Here is a 13,955-nt window from a genome sequence, read left to right on the forward strand (position 1 = left end):
TGCGTAATGGCGGGAGTTGTGCCTCGTTTTGCGCAGGCGTAATGGGCGGAGAAAAGGTCTGGTCCCAGGATTGGTAGCGCAGGCGCAGGGAAGGATCCGTTTTGGCGGGCGGTTGGCGTTGCGCAGAAGACGGCGGCAGCGGTGGCTTGTGGTCCGGCTCTCATCACAGAGGAACAGAGAAGACATTAGCGTGAGAGATCGGTCTCGATCCCGGGTAAGTGGCGGACAGTCTTGCCTACCGATGGGAAGTCTCCATCCGACTCCAATTGAGCCCGTTATTGTGTGAAATGAATGGATCGCGGGGTGGGGGCTCGTGAAGGGGGAGCGGTGGATCCGGCCAACCAATGGAAGGACAGGGGCGGATGTTTTACCCCCGGCAGGTTCTGTGGAGCTTTGCCCACGAAGAATTTGACTGGCATGTGTATAGACCAATTGAGTCTGTCTTTAGCTGCAGACTGATCGGTCCTTAGGCCATCGGAATGTGGGAGGCGGGTTTTCTCCTCATGAGCAGCATTTCACTGAGCCAATGAGCACTAAGCGCGCGGTAGGTTGGGCTCATCCCAGAGGCAGCGGTTTGACTCCAATGGGGAATGAGGGAGTCGGGCGCTTAAATGGATGGACCAAATCTGGAGCCAGTAAAATATCCTATGGAGAGCGCTCGGCGAGTCGTCCAATCAGCGCTCCAAAAGATAGAGGTCTTAGATTTGGGGTGGTGAGGAAGGGTATTCGATGCCTGTGATGGCGAGTCGGGGGTGGATATTTTGTCCACAATGACTTCTCTAACGAAGCCTTTAGGCCTCCATTCTATAAACCTCCCTGGTAGGGAAACTACGTTTGCTCGTGGATACCTTGAGTTTGCCATTTTCTCCCGCTGTACTTCCCACCATCCACCATAGGTTTTGGGGGGAGCAAGGGAGGTCTTTTGACTTTGAGAACTAGCTCCATTAGGAAGACTTCCTTGAAGTTTTAGAATGAATGGGATAAATCTCTATGTATTGTGGAAAGGCATCCGAAAAAAATCTACATGATGCATATTTCCATGGGCAACTCAATATTTGTAAAAACAGAAAAATTTGGAAAGCTTCATAATACAGTGGGATCGAGGCAAATTGGATCTCTAATGTTTAAATCTTTGCAGGGATTATAAGAATTTGTGATTAAAATTAAGCTAAAAAGTCAAGTTTTTTGTGTTTCCATTCATAATCACGTACTTCTCACCACCTTTCTCCTTTACACCTCGAAAGAGTGCTGTTTTCTTCTTAGTAACTAAGGCGATTCTCGGTCTAAAATATATAAATAAAAAAGTAACTTTTTGAGTACTTAGTATCTGCTAGGCATCATGCTAAGTGCTTTACAAGAAATATTCATCTTTCCCAGTGCCTTTTAGAGTCTTTTCTTTGAGGAACTTTTCCCACCACATATGTCTCTTTCTTTACACCATTAAAGAGTTTCTAATCCTCTCTTTTTGCTGCTTCTCCGAGATTGTCTGAATTTGGATAAGAAGGAAGATGCTTGAGGAGGGTGATATTTAGATGTTGGAGGCAGGAGGACTCACTCATTACCTGAATAATACTATCTTGATTATTTTTCCTTCAAAATGTTTACTTGTAGTAGTCCATCTCCTGTTGGTAATGCCCATTTTGCTTATTCTAAGATTTTTAGCAACGTATAGAAGTTTTCATTACATTTTGGCTACATCAGAATATATACTGCTCTAGTCACTGATTTATTTAGGGTCAAGGGAAAAATGTTTAAATACTGTAACAAGTTCAGCTACATATGAAGTACCCTTATGATTAGAGACCTTTCTAACATAAAAGACAGATGATTTTAGTTGAGCGTATAGTAAACAGAGGAGGGATTTCCATGTTCTCTGGCACTTGCAAAAGGACAAACCTATTTCATATTTGGTTATGAACTATTTGTAGGTATGCTAATAATATAGCCGCTTAGTTTATAAAAACTAAAGGGCTATAGGTTCAGGATATCTTTCCGTGATTTCTTTATGTTTGAAAAGATTACAATCTTGGTCTAGGGTTTCTCAACCTCAGTACTGTTGACATTTCTGGTAGAAGGAATGCATCTCACCTCTCCTTACCCCCTTTGTGTCCATCAAAATGTCTCCAGACATTGCCAGATGTCTTGGGGGGGTATTGTAGCAAAATCTCCACCAGTTGAAAACTATTGATCTAAAATGACAAATGCTACTAGCCCTGGCTGGGCTCAGTTGGTTGAGCATCCTCCCTCCCTTGCACAGAGGGGTTGCTGTTGATTCCAGGTCAGGGCACATACACAGGTTGCAGGTTTGATCCCTGGTCCAGTCGTGTATGGGAGGCAAAGGATCAATGTTTCTTTCTCACATCGATGTTTCTCTCTCTAAAATCAATAAAAACATATCCTTAGGCGATTAAAAAATAAAATGGCAGATGCTAGAGTTGATTTTCTTGTCAAAATCTTTAACCAATTAGAAATTGAGGGAGAATATGGGTGAAATGTTTAGGAAGTGAGTGGCCTTTGGTAAATGGATCACTAAATCCTAATGATTATCTCTTCAGATATAGAGTGATCCATTGGATAAAGGGAAAATTTCATGAAATTTTTTATCATTGATTGCATCTTATGTTTGCCTTCCAAAAATAATGGCAAATATGTTTTCTAAGAAGGTAGACTTGCTTTAGATGCTTCTTGCATTTCACGTGAGTTAAGCCTCTGACCTGGGATTCTTTTGGATCAGTCTCGAACTTTTTTGACCTTGATCCTCAATAAGAAACACATTTTATTCTGACTCTGTGCACACAATGAAACAAGCTTCACTGCAAATATATGTGCAAACACTCTGATATTTTTTTGCATCTACAGTACGCTATTTAATTTTCTTAAAAACATAGGTCATTTTCTACTGAATTGATTTCACAGCTGTGTACTGACCTACAGTTTAGAGAAAGAAAAACAACTGATCTATAGAATAGGTAACCAAATTATGCCATCTTAAATTATTCTCTGAGTGAATTCCTGCCATCTCTAACCCGAGTTACTTAGATTTATAAACAAAATAATCAGTGAACCCTTATTTAATGTTTTTTATATTTTTTAATTTGAAAGATTTCAGGATTCGAATAGGAGTTTTTGGTTTACTGTGGTGTGCAAGTAAAAATTGCTTGTTTTATTGAGAATTCTCTTACAATGTCATGGTTACAATGTCTGATGAACATTTCTCTGATGGGGAAATTTTAGTGGGTAATTTAAAAAAATAATTTTATTTATTTTTATTGATTTAAGAGAGAAAAGGAGAGAGAGAGAGAGATAAAAACATCAATTATGAGAGAGAATCATTGATCAGCTGCTTCCTGCATGCCGGCAACCTGGGTATGTGCCCTTGACCGGAATCGAACCCGGGACCCTTCAGTCCGCAGGCCAACGCTCTATCCACTGAGCCAAACTGGCTAGGACAGTGGGTAATTTTTCATTGACGTTCTGAGAGTATCACATTGAAAATTCTAACTTTAGACCTTTTTTATTTTTCTTGCCTTCAAAATTTATTTATTTATTTATTTTAGAGAGAGAGGAAGGGGGAGAGAAGAAAATCTAGTTGTTTTTCCACTTATTTATGCATTTATCAGTTGATGCTTGTATGTGCCCTGACCGGAGATCAAACCCGCAACATTGGTGTATGGGGAGGATGCTCTAACCCAGTGGTTCCCAGTGTGGGGCACATGCCCCACAGGGGGGCAATTTGATTTTTAAGGGGGGCAGTTCGAGAATGAGTTATTAACAGTGAAATTTGTGCATTTCTTATGGTTCTAGGGGCCTCATATACAGTAAATATATATTGTGACCCATTTATGTATTTCTGTTATGTTTTGAAACTTTATTTGCTATTTTTTCATATCACTTCATGTTATTATTTTTTAAAACAATTTCTTAGTGATTTCTTCCTCAGTACTTCAAATGTCCTTTCGTTCTTTTATTTTTCTCTTTCATGGATGCCATGTTCTTTGGAAGCTTGTTTAGACTGAGTTAATGACCTTTTAGGCTTCCTCCATGTGAATAGGAGCTCACTTTTTGAATAATAAGAATTATATGTCATGGAGTGGGCGGGGCTCAGGATTTTAGAGATGCTTAGGTGGGGCATGGCCAAAAAAAGGTGAACCACTGCTCTAACCAATTTAAGCTACCTGGCCAGAGCTTTTTTTCTTGCCTTTGGAGTACCTGGCTTGGTTGTTAACAAGACAAAATGTTAAGCCTATGTTACAGGAATTAAATTTCAAGCACTGTGCTCAGTCCTTAGAGACATACTATTGCAGCCAAACCTAAAAGGGAAAATAACACATCTTTACTGAAAACCCATCAATAGGTGAGCAGAATGATGGTTGAGGAAAAAGAAATTACATAACCTCTGATTGGATTTTTATATGTGCAGCCAAGTTCTGGTGGTTTACAGAGCCCTGACAGTAGCTCTAGAAAAGAGAGAAAGGTGTCCAGGATACAAAGACTTCTGAGGAAGACAAGTACTCTTTGCCTTTATTGAGGTACAGTATTTTATTGACACACATAGCATGATTTATTTATCTTATTTGAATAGCTCATTTCATAACTCTTGGTAACGCATTTCTTTCCTTTTTTGTTCTTTTACTTGCTCTATTTTTATTTCCATTCACCTTATCTGAAATTGGGCCTAAAGCTGTGTGCTGTGATTTTAAAAAGTAATACATTATAGTGTGAAATATCACTTGTAACTGACTCAGTCACTATGGCTGCTATTTACATATTGTTGTTCATGAACTTGGACTCTGGGCTATGTAAACTTTGATTTTCCTTTGCTCCTTATAGAGGATGGCTTTAGCTGATCATTGTACTAATGGGAAGGAGTCCAGGTCATCCTGAGAAGAGTTGGCTTGTGCAGAGTCCAAGATGCAGATTTGTTGGATTTCTGCAAGCCACTTGAAGCCACATATTCATTTCTGATGACAACTTTACACTTCTGTTGGCAGAACACCCGCAGTGACAACTGTTGCCTATGTTTAGTCTGTCCAGGAGCTCTACCAGCTAGCATGTTGAGGGAAAACCTACACTGTTTTTCTTAGCAGCTATGTAAATATTAAACCTTTCTGGTTTTGTCTACTCAGATTCTGCCAATATTTTGGGATAAATTGCATCCTGTGATTGCCTCAATTTACCCTTTGAAATGAGGCATTAGAGGTTTTAGGCAATTTTTGGGTCACTTGAAGCACACTTCTTTTTTGTATCAGTAATTGGTTTTATATATATTCAGTTTATGATTTTTAAAGTTTTTATTTCCCCTGTGTTAGTTTCGTTTCATTTCTTTCTTTCCTCTCCTCCTCCTCCTCCTCCTCCTCCTCCTCCTCCTTCTTCTTCTTCTTTTTTGTCTCCCTGCGCGTTAGTTTCTGTGGCTGCTGTAACAAATTACCATACACTTGGTGGCTTCAAATAACAGGAACTTATTCTGGAGGCCAGAAATCTGTAATTAAGGTGTTGAGCCCCCTCTGGAGGCTCTAGGGGAGAGTCCCTTTCCTTTTTCAGCTTCTGGTGTTTTCAGCCTCATCCTCTGGTCTCATCTCTCTTTGCTCTGTCTTAACATTTTCTTCTGCCTCTTTTATACGGTTGCATGTAAGGCCCACCTGTGTAATCCAAGAGAAATTCTCCTTTCCCATCTTTTAATCACATATAAGGTAATATTCCCAGGTTCTAGGGATTAGGACATGGATATCTTTTTTTGGAGTCATTCAGATCAGTACACTCTGGGTCTATAACTCCTATCCAAATAAATTTTACCTAATTCAAAAAAGAAAAGGTTACTTTAAAGCAAAAGAGAGAGGCAAATGGGAAAAAAAGGCTCCGGAAACCTGGGTTCTTATTTCTGCCATTAAGTATTGATATAGTAACCTTGGGTGAGCCATTTGTCCTCTTTTGTCTTTAGTTTCTTTATCTTATATGGAAGAATTTGGGTAGGTGATAGCTACTAACCTTCTAGGCCTAACACTTCCATGAAGTGACTCCTAAAATGTGTAGGAGTTTGTTTTTGAAGTCAATAATTTTAAATAAAAAACTCATCCAGTATTTTGGGTCAATGTAGTTTTGTGGTGTGGTCTTGCCTAGGATTTGAGAGACAGAAGACTGAGTTGTTGGCTGGTTATCAACTCCCAGGGGTATTATTAACACAGGATAACAAACCTGTACTTGTTAATTGTGTGTGATTTTCTAAAAAGAGAATAATGGACTAGCTGGGCTGTGGACTTTGTAGTCTGGATTTCCTTTCTAGTAAGAGTAATTTGTCAAAATTAAACACTGACAGATTTTTCTACCTAAAACTAGGTCATGGGCCTAGTTTTATTTTTTTGTTTTTTTAAATATATTTTATTGATATTTTACAGAGAGGAAGGAAGAGGGATAGAGAGCTAGAAACATCGATGAGAGAGAAACATCGATCAGCTGCCTCCTGCACACCTCCCACTGGGGATGTGCCCGCAACCAAGGTACATGCCCTTGACCGGAATCGAACCCGGGACCCTTCAGTCCGCAGGCCGATGCTCTATCCACTGAGCCAAACCGGTTTTGGCAGTGGGCCTAGTTTTAGAATTTTTCAAATGTAGTCTGATTCTTCAAACTCACTCAGTTCCTGTTGCATTGTGCTTCATTGCTAGGAAGGACACTGGAAATCATGGAATTATTTGCTGAAAGGACTATTTCAAGATCAAGTTTTATAACACATTCATCTATTTCTTCATGGAGAGGAGGAACCAAATTCAAGTATTTTTCTGATTATAATCTACATTTCTTAGAATAAAGCAAATTTATATCTGAGCCAGCAGGCATAATTTAATTATGTTGGAATAAAATGCCCTGTGCTAAAGAGGTCAACCAACAGGTTGGGAACTCTATCTTAAGTTTGGTTTCTGAGGCAAATACTTGAACTTCATGTGCCTTGTTTCTCATCAGGGCACATGGAGTAAATCAGTAAGACTCACCTCAGATGGAGTTGTGGAGTGTAATATACTGCTAATTTGTTCAGTACTTTACAGCAATAAATTATATCAAAGGATCTGATAAAACATAAGCAAACCTCATTTATATGAATAGTTGGAGACAAGCATAGATAAAACTTACAGATAGTTCAGAAAATTCATTAAAGTTATTTTTAACTTCCTCTATCATCAAACATTTTACCTTCTGTTTCCTGTATATTTTCCAAAGTGTTTTCTTGTTCTTTTTCCATAACAGCATGAGGTAAGTAAGGTAAATAGCTAACACTAGGTTAGATAATAAAGGGATCAATTCATCAAGGGGACACAACAATCCTAAATTTTGCACAACTAATAATAAAGCTTCAAAATATCCTAAGTAATAAAAGCCTAATAAGCTAAGTGTCTGACTGTTCGACCAGTTGCTATGGAGCGCACTGACAACCAGGGGGCAGATGCTCTGACTGATAGGTTAGCTTGCTGCTGGGGTCCCGCTGATCGGGACTGTGTGAGATGGGCCGGAGATGCCCTGGAGTTCTCCTGCGGTCCCTCCGCAGCCCTGTTGGTGCACCAGTGGGGTCCCTCAGCCTGGCCTGCGCCCTCTCGCAATCTGGGACCCCTCGGGGGATGTCAGAGAGAAGGTTTTGGCCCGATCCCCACAGGCCAGGCCGAGGGACCCCACCAGTGCATGAATCCGTGCACTGGACCTCTAGTATGAAAGAAAAAACAATACAACTGAAATATGTATATCTGCAATTACACACTTCTAAGTAACCCATGGGTCAAAGAAGAGATTACAGAGAAAATTAGAAAATATTTTGAAATGATAACATATGAAAATTTGTGAGATGTAACTAAGACAGTGCTTAGAAATTTATAGTATTAAGTGTTTCAATTAAAGTAAAAAGGTCACCCTAGCCGATTTGGCTCAGTGGATAGAGCCTCAGCCGGTGGACTGAAGGGTTTTGGGTTGGATTCCAGTCAAGGGCAAGTACCTCTGTTGTAGGCTCCTCCTTGACTCAGGCCCTCATCAGGGTGCAGGCAGGAGGCAACCAATCGATGTGTTTCTCTCACATTGATGTTTCTCTCTGTCTTTCCCTCTCTCTTCCACTCTCTAAAAATCAATGGAAAAATATCCTTAGATGAGGATTAAAATTAAAAAAAAAGGCAAAAAGGTCTAAAGTAGTGACCTATTTTTCCATCTTAACAACCTAGAAAAAGAAGAGCAAATTAAATCCAAAGGAAGCAGTTTTGAGAAGGTCAATAAAGGTAATAAACCAAATCTGATCAGGAAAAAAAAAAAGGTACAAATTACTAGTATCAGGAATAAGAGAAGACAATATCATTACTGATCCTTCAGACATTAAAACAGTAAGGGAATATTATGAACAACTATGTCAGTACATTCAGTGTCTGAGATGAAATGAATCACCTCTTTGAAAGACAAACTACTAAAGCTTACTGCAGAATACAGAACTTCACTAGCCCTATATCTGTTAAGGAAATAGAATTTGTAGTTAAACACATTCCCACAGAGAAAAGTGCAGGTCCAGATGGCTTTACTGGTGAATTTTAAGAGACACGGAAGAAATATCAATTCTACACAATGTCTTCAGGAAAATGTAAGAGGAGGGAACACTTACCAAAGCATTTGTTATTTTTAACTTCATCTGTTATCAGACATTTAAATTCTTTTGCTTTACATTTTTAAAGTGTTTTCTAGTTTTATTTTTCTCACAAAGCAGACCTATGAGATAAATAGGGCAAATAACTAATACCCTTAAGGTTAAGTAAACTGTCCGGTTCAACCTTTCAGTGGTTTAATTGGAAGATGTCCCATATCTTATTCCTAGTCCTGATTTTAAAAAAATATGTTTTTTATTGATTTTAGAGAGAAAGGAAAGGAAAGGGAGAGAGAAAGATATATACAGACTGACCTGGAGTCAAGCAGGTGACTTTTTGGTGCACAGGATGACTTTCAACCAAGTGAGCCACAACAGCCAGGGCCCTAGTCTTAATCTTACAATTGTTAACAAGTTACCCCTTTAGTAGTTTTTTAATAACAACCTTTGGAGACAGGACTAACCACTGACTTAACCAAGGGTAAACTATTAGAATCCTCAGCCATTGAATTGAAGACTGGGCTAGACTCTTAAATATCCCTTAACCAAGCAAACAATTTTAGAGCAAGGATCAGAATTATTATATTAATCATCCTTTTAGGATTTGGATCAGAATTGTAGTTGGAAGCTGGACAAAAAGAGAGCTAGGAACATCTTATTTGTCTTAAGTAACACATCAGAATGCTCAGTGGAAGAGCTGGGTGGTCTGAGATTGGCCATCCCTGTAGTCGTTTATCTGATGGTGGCCTGCCTTTGCATTTAACTATCAATATATCTGAAGTGTAGAGCACACTTTTATGATATTGTGGCATAGTAACTCATACTTAAATGTCAATATAGATACTTGCAAAGACCTACAAGGTTCAATAATTTCTGGTGTGGGTTTGTTTCTCCTGTCATCACCCATTATGTATTTTTTTACAGCTTTTAAATTGCCACAGAGAGAAATTGGTCAAGATCATAATAGATGGCCAAGGAGCTGCCAAGGATTCTATTGTATGGGATGGGAAAAAGTTCAATACTGGCTTGATTTTATTTATCTAAATTGTAGGCTATGACTTCAATATATTTTATGTTGCAAATATACCAAGGTAATGGCAAAGCACAAAATTATGCCATATGTTGAGTGAGTGCTCTCTTTTACTCCCTGAAATTTTATAGTCTGACATATCTTTCTTATTCCAATTATATAAAATCTCCCTTTTTTGTTAGCATGTATTAATCAGATTTTAGCATATTGACTTAAATTCTAATACCATCTCAACAGTTAAAATAGAGGTATTTTAGAAATTTTAGTTATGGTTATACAAATTAATTTTTATATCTCTTGAATATCTTCACTAAACTTAGATTATGAGAGAATATAAATTGTCTGGCATAGTAGAAACTATTCCTTAACATGAGGATTTGTTTAAAATGACCTGAAAGGGCTTTTTTACCCTTAAGCTCTGAATTCTAAAATCTATACAAACGAGAGAGGTAAGCACCAAGCCTTAGTTTTATGGCTGTTTGAAAAATGCTTTATGACCATAATTTTATTTGGGGGTGGACTCTTTAGTTCTCTTTTAACCCTTCCATATTTTGTGAACCATGTTCTGCTATAAGATTCATGGCAGTGTACTCAAACATGGCTATTACTCATTTTTCTTAAGATTTGTTTATAATGAAATCTCCAGGTTCTTTACGAAAGATAACAGGATCTAGTTCATGCATCATCACATTTAATTAAGAGAGGGTAGGTGTGAGATTTAACACCCACCTGAGGCCATAGTGCTTTGAGATGAGTTCAGTACATTCCAAGGATAGAGTTGTTGGAAAGTACCATCTGGAAGACATTTGCCCATAGTGCTGCTGAATTCTACCTTCTCATAAATCTTGGTATCTAACCTCTTGCTTTGTGATGGTTTAAGTGCACCCTAACTGAATTTAACAAAGACTGACACTTGAGAGAAGAAATTCAGTAGATTTTAATATAGGAAAGAAACAAATCCCATATAAAATTTTTATTTTGTGGGAATGTGATCTGGTAATGAGATATCAAGAATTTGTGTGCTACTGCTAAATATACCAGTGAACCAGACTTACAACTCAAACAGTTTTGACATTGCTGTAGTACATATTCATTTATATTTTTTAATGGTGCTCAGATTTTTGAGGACAGCGCAGCCAAATAGAATTTATAAGGCAGCCTTTATCTCCATTTGTGATGTATATGTTTTAATCTAAAAGAAAAAGGCCCTTTATTCCCTTACTCAGTGGAACACGATGCTTGGATAATCAACAAGCAGAATGCTTGGCCTCAGAATCATTCTGTGACTTGTTGAAGCAGTGCCTTGGCCTGATTTTAAAGGATCACAAACTGGACCTGTGCTAGCCAAAGGGAGAACATTTCCTCCTACACTCTCTATTAATAAAGTTTGTGTTGTCTATATGTGACTTGTTAATGATAGGGGTGTTAATGACGACAGTTAATCTCTTCTCAACTCTTTTCTAATCCAGTCTCTTAAAAAGCTTTTAACTCCTTTTGAATTGGGAACTCATGGGCTTTTGGTGGAGGTGGAATGGTAGTTATCAGCCCATTTAACAAAACCTGAGATCACCAGGACAGCTGTAATGTGCATCTCTATGCTGTGTTTTTGACAAAATGCCACATGGCTGATACTTTGGAAATCATAAATCTGGTGGAAGGAAACATCTTTATAGAGGGTATTTTAGTTTTATGCAGTATGCGTTACCTAAAACCACTTGTACTTATAGATCCTAAAGAGCAAAGAACATAACCCGATTAAAATAGTTTTATAAATTTGGTTTCTTTTCATCTGTTTTGTTACAATAAGGCTGGATAGAGGACGCTTTGAAAACAGTGTTATAGCTGACAATACAATCTTTACCTAAGCCACTAGCCTTCCTCAAGAGCCTTAGAGGAGAAATGGGAATTTCTTAAGGCTGGGCCTAGTAGAGTCACCCATCAGTGGCATTTTTTTTTTTTTTAATATATTTTATTGATATTTTACAGAGAGGAAGGGAGAGGGATAGAGAGTTAGAAACATCAATGAGAGAGAAACATCGATCAGCTGCCTCCTGCACACCCCCTACTGGAGATGTACCTGCAACCAAGGTATGTGCCCTTGACCAGAATCGAACCCGGGACCCTTAAGTCCGCAGGCCGACGCTCTATCCACTGAGCCAAACTGGTTTCGGCATCAGTGGCATATTTAATTAATACATATGGTAGGGAGCTTTGCATATGCTCTCAACCTATCCTACTCTTCAGAATGGCTTTTTTTCTGGAGGATTTTGCCTTCTTGTTAGACTTATAGAATTTATATTGAAACTCTAAAATGAAGAGAGAGAGCTCAGTGATTATGCATTTTAACATTTGATCTGACTACCACCTTCAAATAGTTAAGTGAGTAGTTCAGTGAGGCAACTTACCAGTGTTTTTTCTTTTTTTTCTTCTAATTTAAAAAAAAAATATATATATATATATATATATATTTTTTTTTTTTTATTGATTTCAGAGAGGAAGGGAGAGGGGGAGAGAGAGAGAAATATCAATGAGAGAGGAGAGAGAATCACTGATCAGCTGCCTCCTGCATACCCGCTACTGGGGATTGAGCCCACAACCCGGGCATGTGCCCTTGACCGGAATCAAACCTGGGACCCTTCAGTCCGCAGGCCGATGCTGTATCCACTGAGCCAAACCGGCTAGGGCCCCGGTTATTTTTCATAACTTTTAAAATAATACACAAAAAGCCTAGAGAAAGCTTTAGAATTGTGATATATACATACATACATACTGTGTGTGTGTGTGTGTGTGTGTGTGTGTGTGTGTGTGTGTATACAGTATATTCCTTTGCTTGTAAGTAGTGATGAAAATAAAATTTGCTACACCAAGCGCTAAGAAAAGCTGCCTAAACAGGTAGTGTTGAAGAGGGACTAGAGGAGAGCCTGAACTATCCAGAGCAGACCCATATCAGAGACCCAATGTGGGTGGTTCTGTGGTTTCAGGATTGATTGATTAATGCAAATGTTAACCATCATCTGTTCTGGATTTCCCTAGCTTTCCTCTTTAATTTCTGGGGGTTGGCAGTTTTAACACATTTTTTCTTTTATCCTTGTAATGTGTGGGGTTTTTTTGTTCCTCTCTTTTTGCCTCACCTCCTCATTCCCCACCCCGCGTGACCCCTTTTTCCCCCCTGGAAGATTCATCTGTTAAAGATGTCTTCTGTTATCAACTTGGAATGTGGATTCTGACTGTGCCTGACTTTAGTGCTCTTTGATGTTTTTCCAAGGCTGACTCTCACTAGATCCCTGGTTTAGGTGTCTTTTTCCCTGGCACTGAGAGGCCTGTAAGGTGAATTTGCCCTGTATCATTGATATAAAGGGTTGGTGGGGCCTGCTCTTTTCTTGTATTCTTATGGGCAGTTAAGTTGCCGGAGTCTTATCTATAGATGTTGATATCTTTAACAGAGAGTTCCTGTGTATATTCAAGAAAGGGGTGAGAACTGTTATGCCTGAAAGACTAGAAATTTGAGAAGCTACTCACCCCTTCCCATGGAGATTTCCACAAGGATAAGGTTGCATTCAGAGGCTTATCCTCTCTTCCTCCTGCATAGTATTGGGGTTCTACCATAATCACTCCATCATCCTGCCAGCCATGTCTCATTTCTCATACTGGATCGCTCCCTCCTCCCAAGCTCAGCTTGAACCACCAGTCCTGATGCTTTATCTGGTCCAGGCTCTAGCCCTTAAATTGTCTGTCTGGCTTTGTGTTTCATTTGACCCTAATACACTGGGTCGCACTGTCTAAAAAGAGAATTATGTCCCCTCGGATGTCTGGGTGCATTTCTCATTTCTTACTGCTGCTCCTGAGCAGATCTGTAACTTCAAGGTTAAGATAAGACACATTCCATCAGAACTATGTCGTCATCCTTGCCAGCTTCTGATCTGTGACTGTCCAGGAGATTTATAAGACAATTGCATGCCATTCTTTACAGAATATTATGGTTGGACTCTGACTCCTGGCATCAGGCCCAATTTGATTTGTCAGCTGTTACAAAACCCATTTCCCAAAGAATAAGGGACTTCAGCCGCGTGCCCTTTAGGCAGGTCTTAAGAGTGGGAAGGAGGAAATTGATCTGGCTCTGTATTCTTTGCTATTTTAGGGAGAAGGGTGGACTCCAGAATATTTTTGTCCCTTTCCTCCTTGAATTCACTACTCCCCACCAAAAGGATAGTGTTGCTAAAGTGTTAATCTCCTTCTTTCCTGTCCTTTATCCCTTCACAGAATTACTATTAGTCTTTTCATTCTGCCATCTCCTATGCTTTTCTGAGTTTTAAAGCATAAGAA

At 39.0% G+C, this 13,955-nt stretch overlaps 1 protein-coding gene across 4 annotated transcripts in view; it reads left to right on the forward strand.

Moving 5' to 3' along the window:
* Window positions 1-43: 43 nt before the first annotated feature.
* The window catches only part of CBX5 (chromobox 5), a 31,031-nt gene continuing 17,119 nt past the window's right edge, over window positions 44-13,955 (forward strand). Inside the window, exons 1-2 of one of the 4 annotated variants that reach the window (XM_080663072.1) lie at window positions 44-214; window positions 6,663-6,768. In XM_080663072.1, coding sequence (XP_080519198.1) covers window positions 6,745-6,768 — 24 coding nt within the window. In that variant the 5' untranslated portion in view covers window positions 44-214; window positions 6,663-6,744. The remainder of the gene's footprint in view (window positions 215-6,662; window positions 6,769-13,955) is intronic. The other 3 variants (XM_080663071.1, XM_080663075.1, XM_080663073.1) reach the window with 3 other exon arrangements.

The sequence above is a fragment of the Plecotus auritus genome (genome assembly GCF_963455305.1).
Source record: "Plecotus auritus genome assembly, chromosome: 3".
NCBI classification, from domain to species: Eukaryota; Metazoa; Chordata; class Mammalia; order Chiroptera; family Vespertilionidae; genus Plecotus; species Plecotus auritus.